This window comes from Emydura macquarii, unplaced genomic scaffold (assembly GCF_026122565.2).
Source record: "Emydura macquarii macquarii isolate MOO-44397 ecotype Brisbane River unplaced genomic scaffold, CSIRO-AGI_Emac_v2 contig_431, whole genome shotgun sequence".
NCBI lineage: Eukaryota > Metazoa > Chordata > Testudines > Chelidae > Emydura > Emydura macquarii.
In genome coordinates, this window is record NW_027130568.1 from 11,652,350 (window position 1) to 11,677,955 (window position 25,606).

General features: G+C 39.9%; 2 protein-coding genes and 1 long non-coding RNA gene across 6 annotated transcripts; 2 read left to right on the plus strand and 1 right to left on the minus strand.

Annotated features, from left to right (window-relative positions):
* Positions 1-563: 563 nt before the first annotated feature.
* LOC137146325 (probable 2-ketogluconate reductase) lies at positions 564-13,270 on the plus strand. Of its 3 annotated transcripts, none has more exons than XM_067537557.1 (6): positions 564-655; positions 1,202-1,586; positions 3,647-3,818; positions 6,465-6,643; positions 8,517-8,613; positions 9,560-13,270. In XM_067537557.1, the coding sequence occupies exons 2-6, from the start codon at positions 1,205-1,207 to the stop codon at positions 9,711-9,713; spliced, it is 984 nt and encodes a 327-aa protein (XP_067393658.1). In that variant the 5' UTR covers positions 564-655; positions 1,202-1,204; the 3' UTR covers positions 9,714-13,270. The 3 variants fall into 3 exon arrangements, with proteins under 3 accessions (XP_067393658.1, XP_067393660.1, XP_067393659.1); XM_067537559.1 differs by lacking the exon at positions 564-655 and adding an exon at positions 870-904; XM_067537558.1 differs by lacking the exon at positions 564-655 and adding an exon at positions 933-1,044.
* Positions 13,271-15,781: 2,511 nt separating this feature from the next.
* LOC137146324 (probable 2-ketogluconate reductase) lies at positions 15,782-24,507 on the plus strand. Of its 2 annotated transcripts, XM_067537556.1 has the most exons (7): positions 15,790-15,882; positions 18,598-18,693; positions 19,632-20,016; positions 20,998-21,169; positions 22,671-22,849; positions 23,623-23,719; positions 24,135-24,507. In XM_067537556.1, exons 3-7 carry the CDS (start codon positions 19,635-19,637, stop codon positions 24,286-24,288), a joined length of 984 nt encoding a protein of 327 aa, XP_067393657.1. In that variant the 5' UTR covers positions 15,790-15,882; positions 18,598-18,693; positions 19,632-19,634; the 3' UTR covers positions 24,289-24,507. The 2 variants fall into 2 exon arrangements, with proteins under 2 accessions (XP_067393656.1, XP_067393657.1); XM_067537555.1 differs by lacking the exon at positions 18,598-18,693 and having other exon boundaries at positions 15,782-15,882.
* Positions 16,789-22,797, minus strand: LOC137146326 (uncharacterized). Its single transcript, XR_010917912.1, has 3 exons — positions 22,642-22,797; positions 21,446-21,505; positions 16,789-17,913 (listed from the first exon to the last, which is right to left on the minus strand). It is a non-coding gene; the product is annotated as an uncharacterized lncRNA (long non-coding RNA).
* Positions 24,508-25,606: the final 1,099 nt, after the last annotated feature.

A 25,606-nucleotide genomic window follows, 5' to 3' on the forward strand; every position in this document is an offset into this window, starting at 1 on the left:
GCGCCCAGTGACCTGGACTAACTGTTGGCTCGCCCCTCTGCAACCCCACCACATTCGGGGGAGGCTGAGCAAGGGCAGGAACACTGCAGCGCCCGGTGGTGCCTTCCCCGGCCTATAATACCTGGTGCCCATGGCCTATATTACTGCTTGGGAATCACCAAGAGCTGAATGCACATGTACAATCACACAAAGAAGAAAAAAAGTTACTAACCTTTTGTAACTGTTCTTCGAGATGTGTTGCACATGTCCATTCCATGACTTGCCCTCCTACCCTTCTGTGTTGGAGTTTCTGAAAAGGGAGAACTGAAGGGGCTCAGGATCAGCTGGGCCCTTTATACCAGCGCCACCAGCACGTCACAGGAAAGGGCATTCAAGCTGCCCTGACAAGTACCACCATAGATGACGTTTGAAGGAGGCATGCAGGGGGAGAAGGGTGTCACATGCCCCTCCCCCCCAATTTTCTGAGCATGCTCACTCAGACAGAGCATGCTCAGTAACACTGCTGAAGCTGGCTGCCCCCCCACTATCAGCAGGCACGGGTTGTCTCTGGATCTCACTGGCTGAAAAGTTTCCAGTGACTGTGCACAGTGCATGTGCACGCCCAAGAATGGAATGAACGTGTACAACATACCTCAAAGCACAAGAGTTATGAAAGGTTAGTAACTTATTTCTCACATTTCTTCAGCAGAGGTAGCTGCAAATAACCTCAGCAGTGAAGCGTTTAAAAAGTACTTGATAACTCCGAAGTTCAAAGTCCAAGAGTATGCGCCGAATAATATTTACAGGGATCACATTTGGTCCAGTAAGATGTGAATTATTTACACTCAGGTTTGTTCATTTTTTAATTAAATGTTCTCTGGATGGTCTGAAACTAAGACGTCCCACATGAACAATTTTGGATATTGTGAGTGTCATGAGCATTATAGCTGTGATGTGACAGCCTGAAGCCCAGAAGGAACAGAATTTGTTCAGATTTAGTTTTGTGATTGTTGCATTTTTGGATGCTGTTGATAAATGATTCAAAAGAGCCATTGAATCAGTCTGGTTTGTTTACCCCCCCTCTCCAAGTATTTTGTATACACGTTCACTTTCTGTACCTGTCACGATTCAGGAAAGCAAAGCAATGATGCAGACCCTGCTGAATGGTTCTTTAAAATGTTTTGACATTATTTAGTAATTTTTTTTTTCTTTCCTCTTGCAGATCATGGAACAGCGAGAGCTGCCTGTGCTTTTGGTTAATGAGGTGGGGGGAATAGGTGGTGTGCTGGAGGCCCATGTGGAATTTTTGAAGAAACACTTTCACCTTATTACCATGAAGGAATTTCTCAAAAACAAAAGACATTTTAGCAAAAAGGTCCAAGCTATTTATTTGTGGTGGCACAAACCAATCATTGACCGAGAACTCCTCGAGAGCCTGCCTGACTTGAAGGTGATTGCAAATTCAGGGGTAGGAATGGATCACTTGGATCTGAAATTAATCTCTAGCTTTGGAGTGAAAATGGCTAATGCTCCACATGCTGTTTCCAGCTCCACGGCAGACACTGGAATGGCTTTGCTGTTGGCATCTGCTAGAAGACTAGTGGAAGGTAACATTTAAATCTTAATGCATATTTCCAGAAAGCATATAAGCTGTGTCTACTGCTAACTTGAATTTTCCTAGAACTATTGCCATTGTCAAAAACTGTGAATGTTTAATCCTCAGAACACATATTTGGATGATGAACAATAGCATTTAAAATACTAAATCTCATTGTTTTTAATAGTGATGGCTAGTGTGGCATATTTTAGAGATGTTTATAACATCATCCAGTTGAAACTATGTTGAAAAAATCTTTGAGGAAAATTGTCATCAAGTTCTGTTTAAGTAATCTCAATGTAAATTTTTAGTGTATGGGCAGGGCTCACTATTCACACTAGAAGCTGATTTCCATCTCCAGAACAAGTGTGGAGATGCATTGTTGGGAAAGAGCATGAAATCTATGTTCAACACTTGCCAATATTTAAGTTGTCCAATATTTGGCCGTAAGGGATTTATTTATGATGTGGTGGCAATATAGTGCAATTGACCAAAAGTAATCAGTGATTTTGGGTACCCTACATGAGAAACTTTAAAGGGCCTGATACGCAGAGGGCAGGTGCTCACCACTTTCCGAAAATCAGGCCCCTTTAAGGTGTCCCAAGTTAAGCATGCAAAATCACTAATCATTTATGAAAAGCTGGGCCATTAGTTTTAGACCCTTAACTTTGACCTCCCTTAAAACTATTGTAATATAATGGCAAACCTTCCTCCAGAGCCATAAATATCATTTTCGTCTTTAAAAATCCACAACTTCATCACACAAACAAATAAACAAGAATTACCCTGGTTATTACATGAACCTGCCACATCTTTGTTCAGTACCTGCAGCAGGAGCTCATAATAACTAATGGCCTTAGTCCCACAATGTGGTTAGGCAGTGCTGGTCTAACATTCACATAGAAAAGAGGCTGGAATGGAGAGGGTCAGAACTGGAGAGGCTAAAGGAATCAGGGGCAGAATGTCGGAGGTTGCTCCAAGCTCTCCTCCTCTCTGAGCATCCTTTCCAGTTTATCCCACCAATTTCCCCCCTTCCTCCCCAGCAACCCTCAAGTTACCTCAGGATCTTTCCTGATTAAACTCCCTCTCCCCCATTAATCTGGCTCCTTTTAGCACCTCTGCTTCCCAACCCTCCCACCAGTTTTTTGGGAGCTCTAGGGAGACAAGCTCCTGCCCCCAAGACCAGCTTCCACTGCATGGGGAGCACAGAGACCATGAGGGGGAGATCAGTGATTTGTTCTCCCCTGTATCACATGGAGCTGCACAAAACGTGGCAGCAGTGAGTATGGCACAGTTGAGATTTTATTTTTAGGCCAGATTTATTTTTCTGGCCTAGATTTTATTTTTAGCCAGGTAGTTACCCTACAAGCTTCACAATGCAGTTATGATTTGGGAGAGTTGGGAATATCTGAGAAGGTGGATTTTAGTAACAAGAGCCTCTCACACTGCTGGCAGGCCAGCAAGCAGTGTGTGCCAGAGTCATTATTTTCTGTATTCTGCAAATAAAGATAATTTTGCTTTAATCTATAACCAGAATTAGGGTTTAATTGATAATCTCGAGAAATTACTGACAAATGCTGTCAAAGGAAATGAGTCTCCTTTCTAGGGAGAGCAGGAGAGGTGAACATTACAACCTGTCCTTGTTTTAATTAACAAACATCCGATATTATTCTCCTTTAATAACCCCAAACCCTGCATTATTACTATTGTGAACGATAATATTCTGAGTAGGGCTGTAGAATAGTGTAGTACTTTCTTTGCAAGGGCATATGCAGGTCAAAGTCTGGGAGAGACTTCCTAAGGGGCAATGGTCTTTCTGTGTTAACTGGAGCATCAATAGGGCAAGGTGCAAGTTCTCAACACAGCAGAGAAAACCGATATTTTCAAAATTCAAATAGGATATTGGGGGAAAAAAAAGAGCAAAGCCCATTAATTAAAACACTGTCTTTCTATTCTTAATAATTATTATTTAACATTTATGTTGTAGGTAATGCCTTACGGCCACATTCCAGCATCTTGTTCCTCCATCCTGAGACAAATCAATTTCTCAGTCAGTATTTTTCTTTTTAGGCTGTCAGATTGCAGTTTCCCCAGACACCGAGTATTTTGCTGATGACTTGTTGGGAGATGAAGTCACCAGGGCTACTCTTGGTATCATTGGAATGGGAAGCATTGGGTATAAAATTGCACAGAGGGCCAAAGCTTTTGAAATGAAAATTCTGTATCACAACAGGAACCAGAGGTAAAAATAATCTTGATCCCCATTAAAGCAGAATATATTTCTCACTTCTTTATAATTATATAGTTAATATTTTCAAACAGCTGTTCCCTCTTCTAGGAACTATGTAGTTGTGATATTTTCATTTAGAGAGAAAGGATGATCCTGTGATTGTAGCAAAGAATTAGAAAGTAAGGGGGAGAGGCCAAGATTTTAAAAAATGGTTGCCTTAAGTTAGGTACCTAAAACCATGTTTAAAGACCTAAATATGAACTTAGGCATTTTTTAAAATCTTGGCTTTGTTGGTAGCTTGCTGCAGAGGTGACCAGCAGAGTTAAAACGGGGGCTTATGTCTCTTTTTGTCTGTTTAAGATATATAAAGGTCTGAAATTTTTTTCCATTTTTTTTATGATGATTTTTTTTAAATTGGAAATTCAGATCTTATTTCCCTGAAATTCTGTGGATGACTGGAGAACTAGAAGGATTATGGCATTACAAGAGAATGAAAGATGAATAACTGAGAGCTGATTACATTTTTAGTCAGTCTGTTTAAAACTTTTTCAGTGAAATCCTGGTCTCATTGACATCAGTGGGAGTTTTGCTATTGATTTCAGTAGGGTCAGGATTTCACCTTTTCTTTGTAACACCATGTAACTAAAATGTCTAAGAAACAGAAGGGAGAAAGGAGGTCTTTGTTATTAAAATTCAGCACTTCTGCTCCTTCAGCTAAGGGGTGAAAATGCATACATAGCACACATTTGAGACCTCTAAGGTCTTGTCTACAGTGAGGGTATGTCTATACTAGAAACGTAATTCAATGTATATTAAGTCAACTTACAAGCCCCACAGAAATTACTGCGGTGGCTGATGTCCATGCCACCCTCTTTGGGTCAGTGGTACGTGTCCTCACTAGGAGTGCTTCCACCGATCTAAGAGGGGCAGCCCCACAGGCTCCCGACCAGCTGCCCCTCCTTCACTCCCTATTCCCCATCAGGAGTGGGGGGAAGCTGCCTGGGGCTTCTCACCCCCAGGGAGCGGGGTCTAGCTGCCTCAGCTTCTTGGCCCCATTCCTGCTCCTGGGAGCAGCTGGGAGTGGGGAAGCTGCCCAGCTCTCAAGAGGATCAGGAGCAGCTGGGCTCTAGCTGCCCCGCTTTCTTGTCAATTTCATGGCTCCTGCTGTGAAATTGACAGGACAGCCAATAGTCCATATAAGTGATGCAGTGTCTACACAGACACTGCATCGCCCTAACTACACCAACATAAGCCTTACACCTCTCGTGAAGGTGGAATTGACATAAGTAGTAGAGCACTTACATAGGCGGGAAGAAGGCTGTAGTGTAGACACTGACATAATTAGGTGGACATAAAGCTGCCTTATGTCAACCTAACTGTGTAGTGTAGATGAGCCCTGGGATTTCAGTCATCAACGGCCAGCTGCTGGCATAGCTATTCCTGTGCAAACATCTAGTGTATTTGTGGTATAGTGACAGAGCTACTATAAGCCATGATTTTCACCACTGCAGTTTGATCCATATTTGAAATTGCGGTAAGCAGCACCAGTGCTAATTGCACCTCATGGTGGTTTTGCCTGCCTATGGTAAGGGTTTGGAGCAGTTCAGCTATGCTATTAGCTGGCCACAGATGACTGTACCTGGGGCAAATCCCTGTGTAAATGAGGCCGGAGATTTCCAAAAAAACCAGAGAAGACTGTGCACAACATTCCTAATATTTCTAAGTAAAAAAACCCAAGCAGAAAAAATGAGTAGGGGAGAAAAAAATTTTTTGTAGGCCTCCTTTTATACTTCATAAAGAGCCAAAAAAAAAAAAAGGCAGAGACCCATTTTTTTAATTTCCTCTGCAGATCACTGTTAACTTCATGCTGCCAATTTGGATACTATTTACCTTCCCAGGTTGTTGTGAAGCTTAATTCTTGTTTGTAAACAATTTGGGATCCTTGAATGGAAACTGCAATAGAAGTGAAAAATATTATTATTCTGAAGTAACTTTAAAATAATTTTAATTTTATCAAAGGATGAAATATGTGTATCTAGCTATTCAAGTATTGTAGTGCATGTTTGTGCTGGATGACACCCAAATAAACATCCTGAAAACTTTACAGCAGTTTTTTTCAACTCCTGTCTCATTTGCTCCCTGGCTGTTGATTTAGGCATCAGGAGAAAATAATTTGATCTATGCATTAGAAAAGATACATGATCAACAGTTACAGGGTTTTGTCTCTGCCCAGTCATGTCTTTTTGTAGCATCCATTTTTATCTCACTCTTTAGTTCTTACTTCTTCACCTTCACTTCCCCGTGTAATAATCAAGATAACTGAGGTGCAGGAGAATCATCTTGTAATCTCATAATGCACATGTGCCACTGAAAACAAATCCAGGAGTCAGACTTCCATTACCTCTGCATTGCTACAAGTTTCACCTTCCTGTGGAAATTACTCCCACAAGTGGCTGTCAAACCCATTCCCCCTTTGCAACTGTGCACTCTGCTGAAACCACATCACTGGTCAATTTGGTTACCAGTGATACTGGGGAGAAACTTTCCTAGTTGTAGTTTGGGAACTAAAGTACCTGTGGAAGTAACAAAAGGTAGAAATGTAACATTTCCATGACCAAGACATCCTGTAATGCAACATGATTCTTATTTCTCCATCAGAACAGAGGAAGAGGAACAGGCAGTTGGTGCCATTTACTGTAAAAAGATGGAAGACTTGCTCCAGCAGTCAGATTTCGTGATGCTGGTTGTGAAGCTGACAGCACAGACACATAAACTGATTGGGAAAAGGGAGTTGGAGCTGATGAAACCCACTGCTACTCTCATTAACATCAGCAGAGGTAGGGTACAGTGTAATGGTCTGACTGCACAACACTGACCAATCCGTCTTCCAGAATGTTGTACCAAATTGCACTGGACAATATAACTGGTGTACCGAGGACTCTGAAGCTCTCGAGGGTATGTCTACACAGCAATGTAGCCCCAGGGTTAGTAGGACTTGAGTTAGTAGAACCTGTGTTTGTTAACTTAGGGGTCGAGCGTCTACACTCATTTATAACCCCAGGTTAAGAATTGTTGAACCTTGGGTTTCAACCTGAGGATCCAGCACCTACACTACATTATGTGGTTCCAAATCCAATCACCCATACCCCAGACTTCCTAGTGCCATCCCAAAATGTGGCTGCTTTAGTCCTTTGTTTGTGATTCAGTGTGGGAAAAATTGACTTTCCACCAAACTTGACTGTCCAGAGAATCAAGAAAGTCATCCCGTGGGATTGTGGAATATTTTTGGCAGACTCCCAGAGCACGAGTCCAGTGGGATTGTGTCTACACTGCAAAGCAATAGGACTTGAACCCTGGGTCACGACTTCACTCAGGCTCAGACTCACCACTCCGGTGCAGGGGTCCTGGGACCATGGGTCCAAGCTCTTGTTTAACCCGATTTGTGTGTAGACTGAAGGCAGGTTATACTTGAGCCTGAGTTTGGACCCTGGGCTTATACTCCTCAAAGCTTTTTTCCTATCTCCAGTGGTCTGCGTGGGTTTAAATGAAGAACTTTTGGTTTGCATGTGCTGGGGAGAGAGAAAGAGCAGAGAGATTGGTGATGGGATGGGACTGTCCATTTGAGGATGGTGGTTGGGTAGGGAAACTATAAGAACTAACGGGAATAGCAGATGACGCTGCTGGGATTGAAGCTACCACAACCTTAAGTAATGGCTGTCTGGATGTCTCTCCCTCTCTGTCTCTCCCCGAGTCCCCACGAAGGAAGAATTTTTTCAAAAGTTTAGTAAAACTCCAATTGGCTGTTTTGTTTTTTTGTTTGAAGCGACTGAAAATGTTTCTGCTTTAAAAAAAAGATTGTCTGATGCTCTTTTACACCCCAGTAATTCACATAAGATTCAGATATGCAAATATGGCATGTGTGTAGTTTTCAGTGAAGCATATGAGTTGATTAATGTACACAACTGTTATGAACTAGGCATTATATACAATTGATTATGTTCTTATCTACTCATTTCCTTACTTTTAAGTGCTTGGGTATTGTAAACGATGGGGTAAGTGAGTGTTCTTACCTAGAAACCTTAACAGCTTTTTACAAGGAAGTTTCTGAAATATATTCCAGTATATAAATTTATACAGTGCAATACCATAGATGTATATATACTATTAGCTGTATCCAGTAAAACTAGCTGTTATAGATGTATGTGCCATGGGTTTAGAGTTATGGTTGCTGTAGTAAGCAGAATTTAGAATTTCCTGACTCTGGTCCATTAGTCTCTTTACCATAACACCACTCATCTTCTGCATTTACAGGGTAAACCTATCTCACAGCTTTGTTTAAAATTAGTGCTTCACATTCTGGCTCTCTCTACATGTAAGAGCAAATGAATGATTTGAAAATGTTAACTGTTTGTTTTGTGTAAAATGACTAACAACATTTACCCACTTCCTTGGGATGTTTGGAGGGTTGGTTAATGTTTCTAAATGCTTTGAAGAGGAAAAATCTTATATAAATGTTAAATAATATTTTGTTAACCCTTTAAACAAGAGCTCTTGTGTTTGAGATGTAATTCCATTTGCACTTTAATTTTTAATATTAACATCTCTTTTCTAGATTAGTAAATAATGACATTTTCCCTTTATACTTGCTCCTTTTCATCCTGCCATTATCTGTACATAGCACTAAGAAAGGACACTGCTATTTCAACACAGGTCCAGTAGTAGACCAAGATGCACTGGTGGAAGCTCTTCAGACTGGTGTTATCAAGGCTGCAGCTTTGGATGTCACTTACCCTGAACCACTGCCCAGGTAAACAGCTGTGCGCATTTATCAAAGATTTAAAATTACCAAAAACAAGAAATAAGGACTCAAAAAGGCACAGCAAGTGGGGATTTGGCAGCGGTTGGAGACTGGGCATGGCTGCCCTCTGTGTCAGAAAGTAACTTGCTGTCATGTATGCACTATGATTGAGAACACCCCAGAATGCATCACCTGGCAAGTTCAAACACAAGAGGCAGTAAATAGCAGGAGGGCAGCGCATGTGCCAAGTTAAGCCCTTTGGCCCACCAGAGAATCACAGCATGAGGTAGCAGCAGCTGTGGTTCCAAACTCTTTACCTGAAGGGAAAGACACCAGTCCCAGGTCACTAGAAGTTATGGTGATGGGTAGACACTGTATGAGCCGCCACTGCCCAAACTACCTCCAGAAGCCTCAATTCTCCCCTTCCCTGTTGGTCCCTGTCTCCTCCTTACAATGTTACTTATTTTACTGAAGTTTTGCAGGTCTCCCAGTCATGGATGCTCTTTAACTTCTAAAAAATAAATCTGCTAGAACTATGTCTCATGGAATGAATTGGCCCAATTGACTTTAGAGCACTAAGCAAGTGTGCAGGGGATGCCCCTTACCTGAGACATGTAGCTAAAAGCCCATGGCATGCGGCTGAACCTTTAGAGGGCTTAATCCTTCCCTCCAATATGTGGAACAGATTCCTGCCTATTGCAGAAAATTAGTTACTGTGCTGCCATGAAGGAGTGATGTAAAATTTGTAAACATTCCATTTGCACACAAAACAAACAATTTAGCAAAGCTCTTAAGGAGATACTTACATGCCATTGATGTTAATGAGATTTAAACAAGTGCCTACATTTAAGAACATGCTTAAATGCTTTGCTGAAGCAGGGTCTTTGTTAATTAGGATGAATGCCAGTAGCTGTCTTAACCACACCTTTCTTTTTCTACTCCTTTTTTTTGGCAGAGATCATCCATTATTAAAACTAAAGAACATTATCATAACTCCTCACGTGGGCATTAAAACAGACAAGACCACTCGCATGATAACAGAGGAAGCAGTTGCAAATATACTGGCAGCTCTTAATGGTCTCCGTATCCCCAGTGAAGTGTTTCCCTAACTGAGATATGCTAAAGGACATCACAGCTACAAAAGAACATTATTCTACAACACTCCTAGGAATGAAGACTTGTTACTAGAGATGTATGAAACCTTTGACTTGAAGCTCAACCTCAGCCTTGATTTTGGTTTGCAAATAAATAATAATATTAGCTCTTATATAGCATTTTTCATCAGTAGATCTCAAAGCGATCTACATAGGAGGTCAGTATCATTACCCACATTTTATAGATTGGGAAACTGAGGCACAGAGACAGGAAGTGACTTGCCCAGGTCACCCAATAAGCCAATGGCAGAGCCAGGAACAGAATACAGATCTCCTCAGTCCCAATCTAGTGTTCTATCCTCTAGTCCAAATGTAGATCCAACTGTAAGTGCTTTAAATATATTATTGTTCACTTCTGAGCTTCGTCACAGCTGGACACAAACTAAGTAGATCTGTGAAAACATTGACTGCTGCTTGTAACGCTGGGCCAGCAAAGATTAAACAATCAGCAAGCTGGGTAACCTGGAAGCAATCCTTAAGGATATATCAAAAGAATATTGCAATGGTAAACAGGGCCATTCCTTGTAGCTAGTAATCAAAGCCATGTTAAGTAGACTAGAATGTTTAACCTGTTTGCCTGTGTTGTTAGAGAATCACAGAGTAAGTACCAAATAGGTCTCTTGTCCTAATCTCTCCTTAAATCTTGTAATTCCACATAATAAACCAGCTGTAAACTGTCTTGATAGTTTGAATGGCTATTGCTAAAGGTATTGTCTGAGAAAGGACTCATTGACTAGAGACCACAAACTAGCCACTTGCTTTCATCAAAGCCCACGTGGTGGAGTTACCTGTCAGCGCCTCACTTGCTTTAACTATAAAGGAAGCTTCGGGCTTGATCCTTTTAATCTCAGGTCTGCTTAAACTTTAACAGGGAAGGTCTAAACCATAAAATCGAAGTCTCCAGGTAGACACCTGGATTACCCTGAATTCTCATGGAGAAACTCTAACAATCTCTACACCTGAACTATCTATTGGAATAGAACCTTTGAATTGATTCCAGAAAGACTTTTCCAAATCATCAGCCTCACCATCTCTGCTATGAAACAGACCTAAGGACTTCACACACATTTGTATCTATCTATATTGATCTCTTAACCATATAAGTCTTCTCTCTTTTTCCATTTATGAATAAATCTTAGATTTAGTTATTAAGGATTGGCTGTAAGTGTGTTTTTGGGTTAGATCTGAAATATTCATTGACCTGGAGAGTAATGTGTCTGATCCTTTGGGACTGGAAGAACTTGATTTATGGTGAATAGGGTTTTAATAACCTCTCACTATATTAGGCTTAGTTGTCTAGATGGGAGTCAAGAGATATAATGCCTAAAGGAGACTGTGTTTGGCTTCTTGTTAACCAATATGCTATTACAGAAAGCTTTTTTTGTCACTGGCTTGGTGAATCTAATTATAGAATAAGCCACCAGTTTGAGGGATTGTCTGCCCTATTTCTTGCAGTCTGCTCTGAGTGTGACATTCTCAGTGTGGCCCATCCAGGCACCTGGTCACACTGCTGATTGCCGATGGGCTAATCGTTCTAATGGTGCTCTCTAGGGGAGGTTAAATGAAATACTCACATAATATTTCTCAATATGTTAATTAGCCTACTTCCAAATCTGGTGAATATGCCTGACCCTGTTAAAACCCATCCTAGTCTGTCATTTTGCAGTGTTTTTTTTTTTAATATGGAAAAAACAAGTGTATTCAAATCCAAGCTTTTCTAAATGTTAGAGCCTTCAAAATCTGTACTCCAGGAGACTTCAGTTGCCATTTTAAGGTGGTATTACACAACAAAGACGAGATAAAATTTCCCAAATTATGCCAATCTCAGAGACTTTAAGAAATAGTCTTTCCATAGAAGAGGGAGGCAATTAATGCCTTTCAGAAGGGAAAAAACAGCTGGCTTTGATGGGTTTAGCACCAAATTTTATATGTCAGCTCTTAAAGAAAATGTTTTAGGAAGGCTTGCAGGAAGAAATGACTCTCATCCACACTAGCTGAGGCCAAAATAATACTTATTCATAAAACAGGAAAAGTCCCTTCATTATGTGTCTTCTACATATCAATAGCCATACTCAATACAGATATGAAAATATTGGCCAATACCCTCATGCTCATATTAGGGAGATCTCTCTCATAATTCAATGTTGTCCACAATTAATTAACACAGACAGAGGTTTTGTGCTAATCTACAGAAGATTAAAAAACTGAGTTTTTTTTATTTAATTCATAATTCCAGTGTCACAAAAGCCCTCCCATATAATATCTAAGGAGACATAAAAGGCTTTTGTGTACACCAGTCTTCTTTTTAGTTATTAAATCAATTTGACCTTGGCAAAATGTTGATTACAACACTGAGCCCCAAAACCTCAGTGCTGATTATTACTAAAATACCAGCTCCTTCTGCCTCATTTAGACATTAGATAGAGATATGCTCTCTCCTCAGTGCTGTTTGTTCTTGTTATTGAACCTCAGAGAGATATTTAGAAGCAGTAAACAAATTAAAGGTGTGCAAATTGGCAAGAAAGAGGAAAATGTTGTGCTACATTCAGCTCATTTGCTTACTTTTTTTGTACTCAAGTCATCTAGTTCCCACTTGCAATAATATAGTAAACTATCTGGTTGCAAATTAACATCTCCGAAACCTCTGATGTTCTACTGTGTGAAGAAGTCACAAAAGAAGCCTTCATTTAAACAAGTTCCAAGATGAATAAAATATCTTACTGAGAAAGTCCCTTCAAAACTCAAAAATACATGTACATAACATCCACTTAACCCATTCAACCAGGACTTACGCAGGCAGGTTAAATTATCAGCAACAGCAATGAGAGGAAGAGTGCTTTTCAAGATGAATGTTCCACCATATTTGCAATACCAAATATACTAATATAAATTTACCATCCTGATTTTTCCCACATATGCATAAGATTTTTATTAAATTTCTCTGACAAACTAGGAAACTAAGAGTTGACCTAAAGAATCTTTGAAAACAAAGAAAACTCTATGAAAACACAGAAAACTCTGGACCACCATCCGTGGCATTACACCCAATATATACATGCCATTCTCTCCTTATATCACTCTTTCTTGATATGCACAAAGATAAATAAATTTTGGGTTAATTTATTAAGTAAATTTTGTGTCACTGGAGGTAGCATGCATCAGGTTCTTTCACCACAAGATCTGACACTCTGCCTCCTGGGGATAAATCTGGGCAATAGGATTTCAACTTCTGTAAAAACGGAAAAACCCCAACAACTTGTTTTGAATACTGTTAGCTAAAAATGTATAGTTTTACTATTGGACATCAGAGCAAAATCCTATGCTAGACCAATGGTTTTCATTGATCAGATTTTTTTCTTACAGTACAGATCATGGTTTACATCACACAAAAAGAAGCTCTCTGGGAAAAAAAAAGTTACACATGCTACTATACTTTTGTAAAAACTCTATAGTATACCCCTTACCGTATAGCATCAAAGACTACTTCAGTCTGTCTTCAATCTGATCTGAACCTATATTGTTGTAGTATGTACACACAATCTAAATAATTCAGCTAGGTACCACTTTAAAGTGTTAGTGCTTGTGTATTTTATTTCTGTTTTATTTGTTTATTACATCAGTGCAAATAAAGATATCATGAGTGAAATCCTGACTCCACTGAAATGAATGGCAAAATTCCTAGTGACTTAAATGCAGCCAAGATTTCATCCCTTGGGTTTAGGTACCAGTGTGACAAGAGCCCTAGAAATATCTTTGATAGAAACCAGCAATCATCATTTATACTGAACTTAAACTAGTAACTAGTACTTAACTAGTACTTTTGCAAATACAAATAAGTAGGAGCGTGTTAATAAATTTGTGCAATACTCCCAGTTCTTATCTGTCTAGCTAAGCATTTATATTAGGCTCATCCTGTGGTATTTGAATGGCATATGTTGTTGTTCAGTGACTACCCAAAATAACTACACATTAGGCACTGTTCTGAGTGCTAGTGAATCCAGCATTGGCTGTTCAAAGGCTCCAACCACAGCAGCCAGGTGGACGGCTCCCTAATTTCTTCAACCAGATATTTCACTAAATAAATATAACTCACTACTGCTAGTACACCCAAAACACATTTTTAAAAGCAAGTTTTCATGTTGTGCCAGAAAACCTTCTAGATACCCATCCTAATCTATTTACACGTCTACCACACATGCACCCACAGGCTGTTCCCTTGACTCCTATGACAGGAGTTTTTTCCACTTTCAAAATCTGACGACTCTTTGGCTGCTGGCTCCTCCATATTGCTGGCCCTCATCTGCTGATTTGACATTTAAAGGGCAAAACAGCTATATAGTTGAAAAGTTCACATGTATTTCATGCAAAAAGCAGAGGTTTGGAAGCTGTGCTTGTTGGACAGGAAAGGTATAAAATATCAATGATTTCTAGCTGTCTAGTAATCTTGGACTGTTTTCAGGTTGGGTTTTTTTTTTTTGGGAGGGGGGAGGCATGGGGAAGGGGACAGTTGTTTTTTTACCTCCATCATACCTACTACATATTATTTCTACTGGCAGAGCTCTTAACAGGCCTTCTAATTCAGAAAGGCAAATTTATAGACACCTATGTGTCAGTGAGAAGGGGCCTTACAATAGGCCCTTTGATCAGGGGCATTGTTAATATGTCAACAGTGAGTTAAAAGATCACTAATTATTGCTCAGCAGGCAAACTTGGAAACAGTCACTGTGGAACAGGTAAAATGTAAAGTTAAAGCAATAAGCACCTGTTTGTGTTTGGTTTGTTTATTTTTTTAATAAAGACTAAAAAGATTCAAGTCCAGTTAGCTTTAGACTGGCTGGTTAATTCGTTTTCAGTTTAAATACATTTTCAAAAAGTTTCAGAGTATGAGATCCAAATTTAATTTAAGGGATCCCCCAAAACCCCTTAACAGGATTAACAAGATTACAGAAAAACCAATAATTTTAGTTTCTGTTTACAGCTGACAGAAGGTATCACCTGAGATTGGATCGCCCAGATGTTCTGGAACATGAAAATCCTTACTGGGGTTAAATAGGGTGAATCACATTTTGTGACGGAATATATATGCATTGATTATAATAAACAGGATGTCTTCCAGGAATGCAGCCATGCTGTATAGTTTCTATCAATCTGCAGCTAAAGCCCTGGCCATACTTCACAGAATGGTGCCAGTTATAAACTAGTTTCAAACATGGTAGTTGCTATCAGGATTCCACTGCTCTTTCTCTAATCAGTTCAGACAGGAATGAGCCAAACTCAAGTAAGAAGCTAAAAGGAAAGTTGGATGGTCAAACACAGCATACTTATATGGCACCTATAGAGCCAAAGTAACCACACGCTTGGAATCCTGTTGAGGGCATTATTCCAAACCAGCCCCGGCATGGACTAATCAGCAACCCCCCATCGTATGGATCCATTTCTCTCTGCAGTTCTCTGGAGTGCCCAGTCAGTATATTTGTTTTCCAAGTTCAACACAGCACAAATAGCAAATCATGGGAGAGTTTGATGACTCCCTTTCCTTTTGTTAGGAGTAACACTGATTGTACATGCCCTGTTTGTGAACAGGCGCTCTTATGCAAGTATATCAAAAATGCAAAGCATTTGGTTCCATCAGTGTGTACCCAAAATTATGTTGTCATGACTGCATAATGTCTCAACCAGTCCTCTCCAAGAAACCAGTTTGGACATGGTTGCATCATGGGGAAGTGTGGTTTGGTTAATATTTCTTCACTTGTGGAGTATATTTATGTTTAATGTTTTCATGCTTCCCTGGGCTAAAAAGTTTTTATCCTTCTAGTCATATATTTTAGGTAATATTGATTCTACCTTTTATGTCCCTTAATTTCCTGAGATAGAGGCAGCAATAAGTACAGTGGAAACCATCAGAAGAGATATACTCTTACACTGTCAGCAAGCAGCCTAGATTTCCTTCCCCAGAAAACTCCTCCCTCACTCCACTCTCCTTGTGTCACAGCACAGCAACTGACTCCTCCCTGTTCCTTCCAGTTTTTCTGAAGGCTTGAAACTTTAACCCTGCTAAGAGTCATGCTCATTCTAACTTTCTGATTCCGAGCTCTGCAGTGGATCGACGACAAAATTACTAAAGGTAAGCTCTTCGTTGCAGTTTTCTGAAATACCTGCAGCAGGCAGCTTCAAGAAGATAATTTTCTTTTGTTTGAATAAGTTATAAATCATTCTGCAGCCCAGGAAGCACTGTCAGCTCACTGGCTGATAAGCTATCTCAAGAAGGGCATTCTGGGTGCTGCACTCCTGTCTTTCTTTCACAGGCACTTCTGCTGTTGCAGAACAGCAACACGGACAACTTATTGTTGAGAGGTAAAATGGTCACCAGAGGCAAGCTCTGTGGTCTCTGTTGTTGAATCACTTCAACCATTGAGATTGCAGAATGCAAATATATTTAGGGAGAAGTGACTTGTCTTTAATGTCACAATTCCATTCTATTTTAAAGAAAAAGAACCAATTCCTCCACCCACATACTAAACACTAGTCCTCTTGATTTCCTCCAAAGAATCCTGTCTCCCTCCTCACCAGTCCTGAAACTGAGTAATTTGCCAAGAGATGGAGGAGTGAATAAAGCCCTTGTAGAGGTGAACGAGGGCATTGCATGGGGAACATTTCTGGAGAATACTAGAGTGGGAATACTAGAGTGGGAATCCATCCCGTGACACTCACATATCCCCAGTGCTGGGCATGAGTGGACTTGCATTCTGAGTTCTCGGTATGAGCTAATCTCTAGAAAATACCTGCCACTTGCTGCATTCCTGAGCAAAAATATTACTGGCAGAAATAGTTCTGCAGTCCTCCCCCTGCCAAGCACTACTTCCTAATTTCTTTCTCCTCTGAGCCTAATGAGACTCCTGTCTGACCCCACTGAACATTAAAAGACCATCTTTGTCTCTGAACTGGCAATGTCCTCTCTCTGTTAGCCCTCACCCCTCGCCCCAGTTCCCAACTGCCATGGGCTCCATGCAGTATTGCCTGCATTTGGCCCACAAAAAGCCTGAGATCAGTTTTGCATAAACATGTGTATTCTTGCAAACTTCTTGAAAACCAAAGTATTGTTTAATTTCCCCATAGTCAGGTCCAGACTGGCTAATTAAAGATAACGAAAAGACCAGCAAAGGTCACTGTGATTCTGTGGGTATGTCTATATTGATGGCGGCACTGTCGGCACCGCTGGATCGATTCTGCAGGATCAATTGAGCGGCAGTGGAGACCCATTCAATCAATCCGGAAGTCGACACTGTTAATCCCTGCAAAAAGATTAACACTTTGTTGATGGGAGGGCATTTCCAGTCAGCGCAGCATAGTGGGGACGCCGTGCTAGGTAGAAGTTAGGAAGTCGAAGGAAGATACGCAAGCTAGTCTATGTAAGCAAGAGATTCCTACTTCTTTCATCACAGGGAACATAGCACAAAGATTCAATCGAACCACTAGTGCTGATAAAGAAGAAATTGAAGTCAAATCTTCATTCATCATATGACATTCAACTCTGTGTTCAAATTCTCTATTTTGTCTTGATCACATAGCAGCCCTATTGCTGGTAGGGTCTCACTCCACTCAACTGTCGGTATTTATAAGACGGGCATCTGTAAAAGCTATGTAGAAGTTGAGTAGAATCCAGAAGTTGCTGTTATATATTTGTGAGAATCAAGTCTGTGTACTTTTTCAGCTGGCTTAGCAAACACTTCTTGTCCTCTTCACTTAAGGAGTCAATATTAGTCAACTTCTGAACTGAAGTCTTTGCTTCTTTCAGTATATTTTCAATGGATATCTCTCTGATTGATCCAAGTATAACTTCTATTGCTGGACAAAGGTCTACTACTGTTGTAGCAGATGACCTAAGTGGTTTCAACAGTAGACTTACACAAGAGAGAATGGCAATAATTTTCTCTGAACTTAGTAGCAAAAGTAGTCCACCAGCCTCACTACTTAGATCTGTCCCATCTTGGTAGATACTTTCCAAAGCCAGTAATAACAGTTGCACTAATTTTAAGACGACAGCCAAGAGTTGCCCATGAGAAAGCCAGCGGGTTTTCCCAGGTTGGATTAATCTGAACTTCAGTCCTAGTGTATATTCTATTTTTTCCAAGACGTTCAGTCCTTTGGACTCTTGCTGAAAAAGAGTATAACAAAGACATTAAATGTATGACTTTTTAAATGTCTTTTGAAGATTCTGCAGCTTGTACTAGTGCTAGTTGGAGTAGATGGCCTCTGCAGTGTGTATAGGAGAGATTAGGGTTACACTTTTCTCTGAGCAAAGCTTATACCATTTTGTCTTCCAGAGAAGTTTGCAGCTCCATCAAATGCACAAGCAACCACCTGTCTGGGGTTTAAGTTACAAGCATTTAACTCTTCTAAGATGTGGGTTGTCACAGATGCAGCCAATGTATCTTCTATAACCTGAACATCTAGAAATGCATCTATTGGCCCACCAGTGACATCAAGATAATGTACACAACGACTTAACACTTGATGCCTGTTTGCATCAGTGCATTCATTAGCCACGTATGCACATTTTTTGAATGTGGTGAGACAGTTCTTCACTTTTTCAACTGCTGAGTCTTTCACTGTTCATCGCATGCTTCTAACCAGTCAGTTGAGTTTCTTGTAGATAGAGAGTGAGCATTTGCCTATTTTGTTTGGAACCAATGTCCAACTTCAAAGTTTGTAAATTGGCAACACTGCAATTAGTTGACCACTGGGGGGATGGTGGGGAAATTGGGGGACGGGGGGAATTTAATTGAGAAACGCTGCTTTATAGATTCATGCAGGCTGACCAATATTTTCTGGACAGCAGGTGCCTTCTTGAACAATTAATAGATGATTACTTGGGACTCTGAAGTATCATCTCCTATGTCCTGTGCACACGGGTAACTAGTTACATTAGCACAAGGTAATTGGCCATTAACAATCATTTACAGGTATTTACTATTTAAACTTCAAAAAGAAATAAAAATAATAGTATTGTTACATTCAAAGTTCCATCTAAATGTTCGTATGTTCCTTTTGAACTCTTAATCAATAGAACAGTGACAGACAGGAAAGCAGTTTATCTACATTGCTAACCTCTAACAAGAGATACGAAACATCAAATAACTACCAACAATACACTTGTATAGCAAAGCTCTAATCTACTTATAAGGAATGACTCTCACTACCACTGTATTTTCCTATAATATATCTTTAAAGGTCAGAGTTGGGCCATGCAATTTGTAAAGTTGCTTGCTTTTTTGGGCCTAGCGTCACATACACTTTTCAGGAAGCTATGGGTTTTGGGTGGAGATTGTTGGGTTTTTGGTGTTTTTGTTTGTTTGGTTTTTGTTTTATTGCAGCAGTTATGAATGCAATGATACTTTTGTTTTGAAACACTCAGGAGCAGTAATTCTTTTTTATGTGCTTAACCAACCTGGAAATTTTTTAAAACTAATCTCAGTAAAAATATATGCAGCCTAAAAAATTTTAAGTGAATGTGATGGTGGGTTTTTTGCCTGGAACATAGTCCCTTTTTACTCCCTACATATATGGGGGTTAAATTCTGTTCTCTCTTTCTTTAATAAGACAGCAAATGGGCATGAATTTCAAATGATGGATCTGATTTTTCCAGAGTCAACTGAGTGCAGGCATATCAAAATTGTGCATTTTTTTCCCTGCTGAGCAAACGAAGTTAGTCCCCTAAGTCAGTGGCTCTCAACCTTTTCAGATTACTGTATCCCATCAGGAGTCTGATTTGCCTTGTGTACCCCCAAGTTTCACCTCACTTAAAAACTACTTGCCTAAGAAAAGTTTCACAGCACACTAATACTGAAAAATTGATTTTGTTTCCTTTCATAGGGCATGGAAGAACAAGAGCTGCCTTATGTGCTGATAAACACTATAGGAGGGACTCAGGGAGTATATGAAGACCACACAGAGTTTCTGAAGAAACATTTTAACCTTATCACCATGAAGGAATTTCTTGAAAACAAAAACCATCTTAGTGAAAAAATCAAAGCTATTTATATGTGGTGGCACAAACCAGCTGCTAACCAGGAACTTCTCCATTGTCTGCCTAACTTAAAGGTGATTGCATCCTCTGGGGCAGGAGTGGATCACTTGGACTTGAAACTGATCTCCAGCTTTGGAGTGGAAGTCACCAACACTCACTTTGCTGTTTCCAATGCCACTGCAGATCTGGGGATGGCTTTAATGCTGGCATCTGCCCGGAGACTAGTGGAAGGTAACAATTTAATTTTTTTTTTTTTTAAATAAAGGTTGGCTTTTCAAAATATGCTGTGTAAAAATGTGTGTTGATGAAAAGTTAAAAATATAAATACACAAAATTAAGGAATGGGAAAAAGTGACAATAAATGCCTCATGGTAACATTAGCTTGCCCACCCGGCATATAAAATTTCCAAACAAAAATATCAGTAAAATAGATACATCTCCCGAGATACCTCCAGTTTTAGAACATCCCTCTCTTACCCCAGCTCATAACCACTAGCCCATACTACTTGTTCCCTCTGCTCCAGCTTTTCTAGGTCCAGCAACAGGGAGCACTATACCCTGCCTTTTTGAGGCTGATGTGAATTACTCCATAGAAATCTTTATTCCCACCTCTGTGCCTCATCTATCTGCAGCCTGCAACATATGTGCAAGAGACACAATGGCAGCCAGATGTCCTGTAGCCCCTGGAGGCTGGAGCATCTCTGGCCCCGTTGAAAGTCACTTGGTGATGGCATTGCAACCTGTAGTGCATCAGTTACATTATCCAGAGTCTACAGTGTAGCTGGCAGCTATGGCATCAGTAATGGGACTTAGCTCCATTAGCCCCTAGTGACTAGCCATCCCAAGAGGGAAGGCTAAGGCAGTGGTTGAAGGGCTGACGATTTCTACAGCTTCCAGAGCTAAAGAAGACAAGAGCAGGTTTGTGATGGAAGTAAAACTGAGGTTAAGAGTCTTGTCCCATTCCCCACTCTCCCCCAAATGGAGTTGTGGGGGGCAGATGAAAGGAGACATTTACTGCTATGAGCAAGAAAACCAAGAAAATCAAGAGCTCTGCTTGTCAGGGTCAACATTTCCCATCACGTGTTTCATTACAAGGTAAAAGTACATATTGGTGCTCCATTGCCATGTTGGCTTGTGATCCAAAGGAAAGAGAATGGGTATTGGAATGCGTGGCAGCATCCCATTCCTTACATGTTATTTTTCATTTTTTAGGTTGTCAGATTGCAGTTTCCCCAAATACTGAATATTTTGCTGCTGACTGGCTCGGAGATGAAGTCACTGGGGCTACTCTTGGTATCATTGGAATGGGCACCATTGGGTATATGGTGGCCAAGAGGGCCAAAGCTTTTGAAATGAAAATTCTTTATCATAACAGGAACCGAAGGTAAAAGAATGTCTGATCCCAGTTAGAAGATCAATTTTGTAACTGCTTGTAAAGATTACTTGTAGTTGTCATTGTCTCACACTTGTCATATTAATCTATTCAGCTTGTCTCAGTTTCAGGATGAGGAATAGGGACATACTGGTGTGATATCTGCAGCATTATTCTTAAGTGCCTTTTTTATTATCGCTATTCTATTTTTAAATGATGAAGTAAATAGAACTGTTCTGAGATTTGATTTGTTTTAAAATGTGCAGAAAGGAACAGAAATTTACCTACCACACGTGCGATCTTATACATCAGTTGTTGTCCTCAAACTTTTTGATAGTGTGGACCACCCTTTAACAGATGACGGAAATTAAAGATAGTCCAATCAAACAATATTCCTGTAGCAATTATGTAGCAGTGGCTCCAAACAGAAGCAGCTAGTCTGGCTTCTTCACCTCCTCTTAGCAGCTGAATATAAAGAGAGCTACACCATGTGAACTGCCAGATCTCTGTGGACCAATACTAATTCACAGCCCAACATTTGGAAACTGGCGCTAAATATAAATTATTTCTCTCCTTGCATCATGTCTGCTGCCCTGTTGCAGGTGCAGAAAGCAAGTGAAAATAATTTGGGTTGGGAGGGAAGCCATATTAGAACCAGAAAGCATGATCATCAACATTGTTATTTTTACACTTTAATATTGTGGCATTGGGGCCTATTGTGCTAGACCCTATACAAACATATAGTAAATATTTCCTTGCTGGGAAATTTTACCAAGAAAATTGGACCATACGACCTCAGACCTACTGATGCTCTAAGAACAGTATCATTTGCTCTGGATCAAGCACAAATTCCACTGATAGACAAATGCAGAAGGCGCCTTAAAAGATATTTGTAACTGAGTTTAGTTACAGAAAATCCCAATAGGAAAAAAAACACTCTAATGAATTATTTAATATTTGTTCAGTTATATTTATTCTCTCTGCTCTTGCTCCTATGACTCCTTTGGCACTTGAGCCTACCTTGTTCTGCTTCATGACACCAGCTTTCTCATTAATAAGCCCCTCGGTTCTTCTTTCTGTGCCACTCTTTCCTGTGTTATCTACCTGTGTTATCTATCTTTCCCTCCTCTTATTTAAATGGCAGCTGTCCCTGTTTCCAGCTTTGATGTGAGAAGGAAAGTATGTGGTGTCCTCCAAAACAGGCAGCAATGCTATTCCCTAAATAGGCTAGCAGTAAGACATTTGCAGAGTTGACATTCCACTCTCCAGCGGATGTCATACTAATAATCTCTGCATGGTGTACCTGATGCTTCCTCCTGGAAAGCAGAGACCCATGCAAATACTGGGCTTCTGCATGGCCATGTGCTGAACTGCAAACAAGTAACTAGCCAACTGAATCTCACAGATGGGGCAGCAAGGGAGTGAGAAGGTGAAATCCATTTCTGTAATAGAGATATGAACTTCCTCCAACATTTTCTACTTACAAGTGGAGTTGAATTTTGTTTTCCCTCAGAAAAGAGGAAGAGGAACGGGCTGTTGGTGCCATTTATTGTAAAAAGATGGAAGACTTGCTCCAGCAGTCAGATTTTGTGATGTCAGTTGTGAGCCTGACGCCGCAGACAGATAAACTGATTGGGAAGAAGGAGTTAGAACTGATGAAATCCACTGCTACTCTCATTAACATCAGTAGAGGTAAGATACAGAATAACTGTTTACCAGCCACAATGCAATGTATCTTCAGTGCAAGGGTCTCTGGAAAAAATCAACTCCTGATACTAGCACCTACACTGAAATTTTCTGTGGGAACCTTGATTGCAGGGTTGTCAAGATTCTAAAACGTCTGTGGACCTGATTCAGCAAAACACTTAAGCACATGCATAACTTTAAAAATGTGAATAGTCCTATTAAACTTCAGTGGACACTCACATGCTTAAAATTAAGTACATGTGTACGTGCCTTGCTGAATAGGTATGGGATTAATTCAAGTGTCTAAAGTTCTGCAGGCACTCAAATACTCTGTTGAATCAGGGCCAATTGCAGGAGATTGTCTCCTATGAGTTTAGAAGAGATAGGCACAGTGACAGATTAAACTCTCCTGTTGCCTTTACACAAACATAAAAAAGTTGACACGCCTTCCCCCCGCCCCCACCTATTCTTCTAAGGGCAGGAAGTTTAAACCAAAAATTGCCTATAGCTCATGTAGACTGCCTAGCATACTGGCACCAAATTCATCAAACAGGCAAAGCTTTGGATATAGTATCTATACAAAGGACATTTTAAAAATCCAGATCAGTAGTATTATTTTATAATAAAACCCTTGCTTGTAAATTTCCTGTTAAACATCAGAATCAGCACTCACGTTTAAAGATTTGGAAATCCATTTTCATTTTAAAAATATAGTACAGATACCTTTTTTTCTTGATTTACTGGAGATGGCAATAAGAATATCATTATTCTAAATCCAGGTCCAGTAGTTGATCAAGATGCATTGGTGGAAGCACTTCAAAATGGGGTTATTAAAGCTGCTGCTTTGGATGTGACATACCCTGAACCTCTGCCAAGGTAAAAAAATGTTAAAAGTTAAACATAAAAGAGACTGTATGTGTATACATATATATATATATAGTTTAAAATAAGTGTGTGTACATGAACATATGAATGAGAAAAGTTACATCATGTTTTATGTATATATATTCCCATTGAAATCATCAGGACTACTCACATGGGTAAATATTAAGCTGGACAGAGGCCATAAGGCCCAGTCATGCAGTCCTTAGACAAACAAAACTCACACTGAGTTCTTTGGAAGTTTTGCTGTATAAAAACTGCATAGAGTTTGTATTTGCTTGACTCAAACAATTATTTCAAATCCATATTAGCACTCATTTCCCCTTGGATCTTTATACTAAAAAGAATCAGTAAAATAGCTCTGACCCACATCCCTACGTATTCTAGTTTTTTCTTTTTTTCTCCCCAGACACCATCCTATATTAAAATTAAAGAACATTATTATAACTCCTCACATTGGAAGTGCTACTACAAGTTCTCGTCGCCTCATGATGAAGAATATGGTTGAAAGCATATTGGCTGCTCTTAACGGTCTCCCTATACCTAATAAAGTGATTCCCTAAAGTGACTTGCATTTGGCAAAACAACGTTTATGATAACAAGAATAAACTGTAATTTGACACCTATTTACTCTATGTAATTATTTCATATCTGTCACACACACTTATGTAGATGTAACATATTTGGTTTAAATTCGTTTTGTTTTAATCACAACAGAAATTCTGCCTGGAAAATTATGGAGTATTTCATGTAAATCTAAAGCAAAAATGAATAAATCAGAAGTAGGCATAGGCTAAGTCTAGCTTTTGGTGTGCTTTATTTTGATTGCATCTTAAAGTTGTTCTACAGAGCAGTGCCCCAGCAGAGAAATGAAAACAAACTTCAATAAAGTGATACTGTATTTTCATGCTTTTTACACAAATGAACTACACTCCAAAGCAAAATGTAGATAATATATTTTTAATAAAGGGCCAAACTGAATGTTACTTGTAGGTCATAATAAAGGACAGCACTTGTGATGTGCCATCCCTGGAGCAGTGCACAGGAGGTATAACAGAGGCAAGGCTTCTTCCTCATGGGTTCTCCCCTGCTACAATAACATTGTTTCCTTTCTGCATTGGCTGAGCTCCACTGGTTGATGTGTTAGGGAAGTGCAGGAAGGCTAAGGCTACCTATTTCATACCCCTTCCTGTCCATCAGCTCAGCAGTTGAGGAGTAGGTAGCAGACCTTCAGCGTCTACTGTCTCTGACCCACAGAGTGGTAGCATCTGCACAGGGCAGGGGAAGAAGGGTCACCTTATGCCCATGCCCCCTTTATTCCCATGCATGTTGTGTGTAGGGAAAATGGCAGATGAATAGGTGAACTTTTTAGCATTTGATAAATCAAATTAGATCAAGTGAAATAACGATGATCACTCTACCTGCTACAGAAATGCACCCAGCTCTGGGGTAGAGTTCAGTGCAGTTTGATCAGTGAAAAGATTGCTCAGCAGCCTAGCTCAGTGGCTCTCAACCTTTTCAGACTACTGGGCCCTTTTCAGGAGTCTGATTTGTCTTGCATGCCCCCAAGTTTTACCACACTTAAAAACGATTTGCTTACCAAATCAGACATAAAAATACAAGTGTCCCAGCTCACTAGTACGGAAAAATTGCTTACTTTCTCATTTTTACCATATAATTATAAAATAAATCAACTGGAATATAAATATGGTACTTACATTTCAGTGTAGAGTATATAGAGCAATATAAAATAGGTCATTATCTGTATGACATTTTAGTTTGTACTGACTTTGCTAGTGCTTTGTATGTACTAACACTGTTGTAATGCCAGGCCAATGTACCCGCTGGAAGATCTCTGTGTGCCCCTAGAGGTACAGGTAC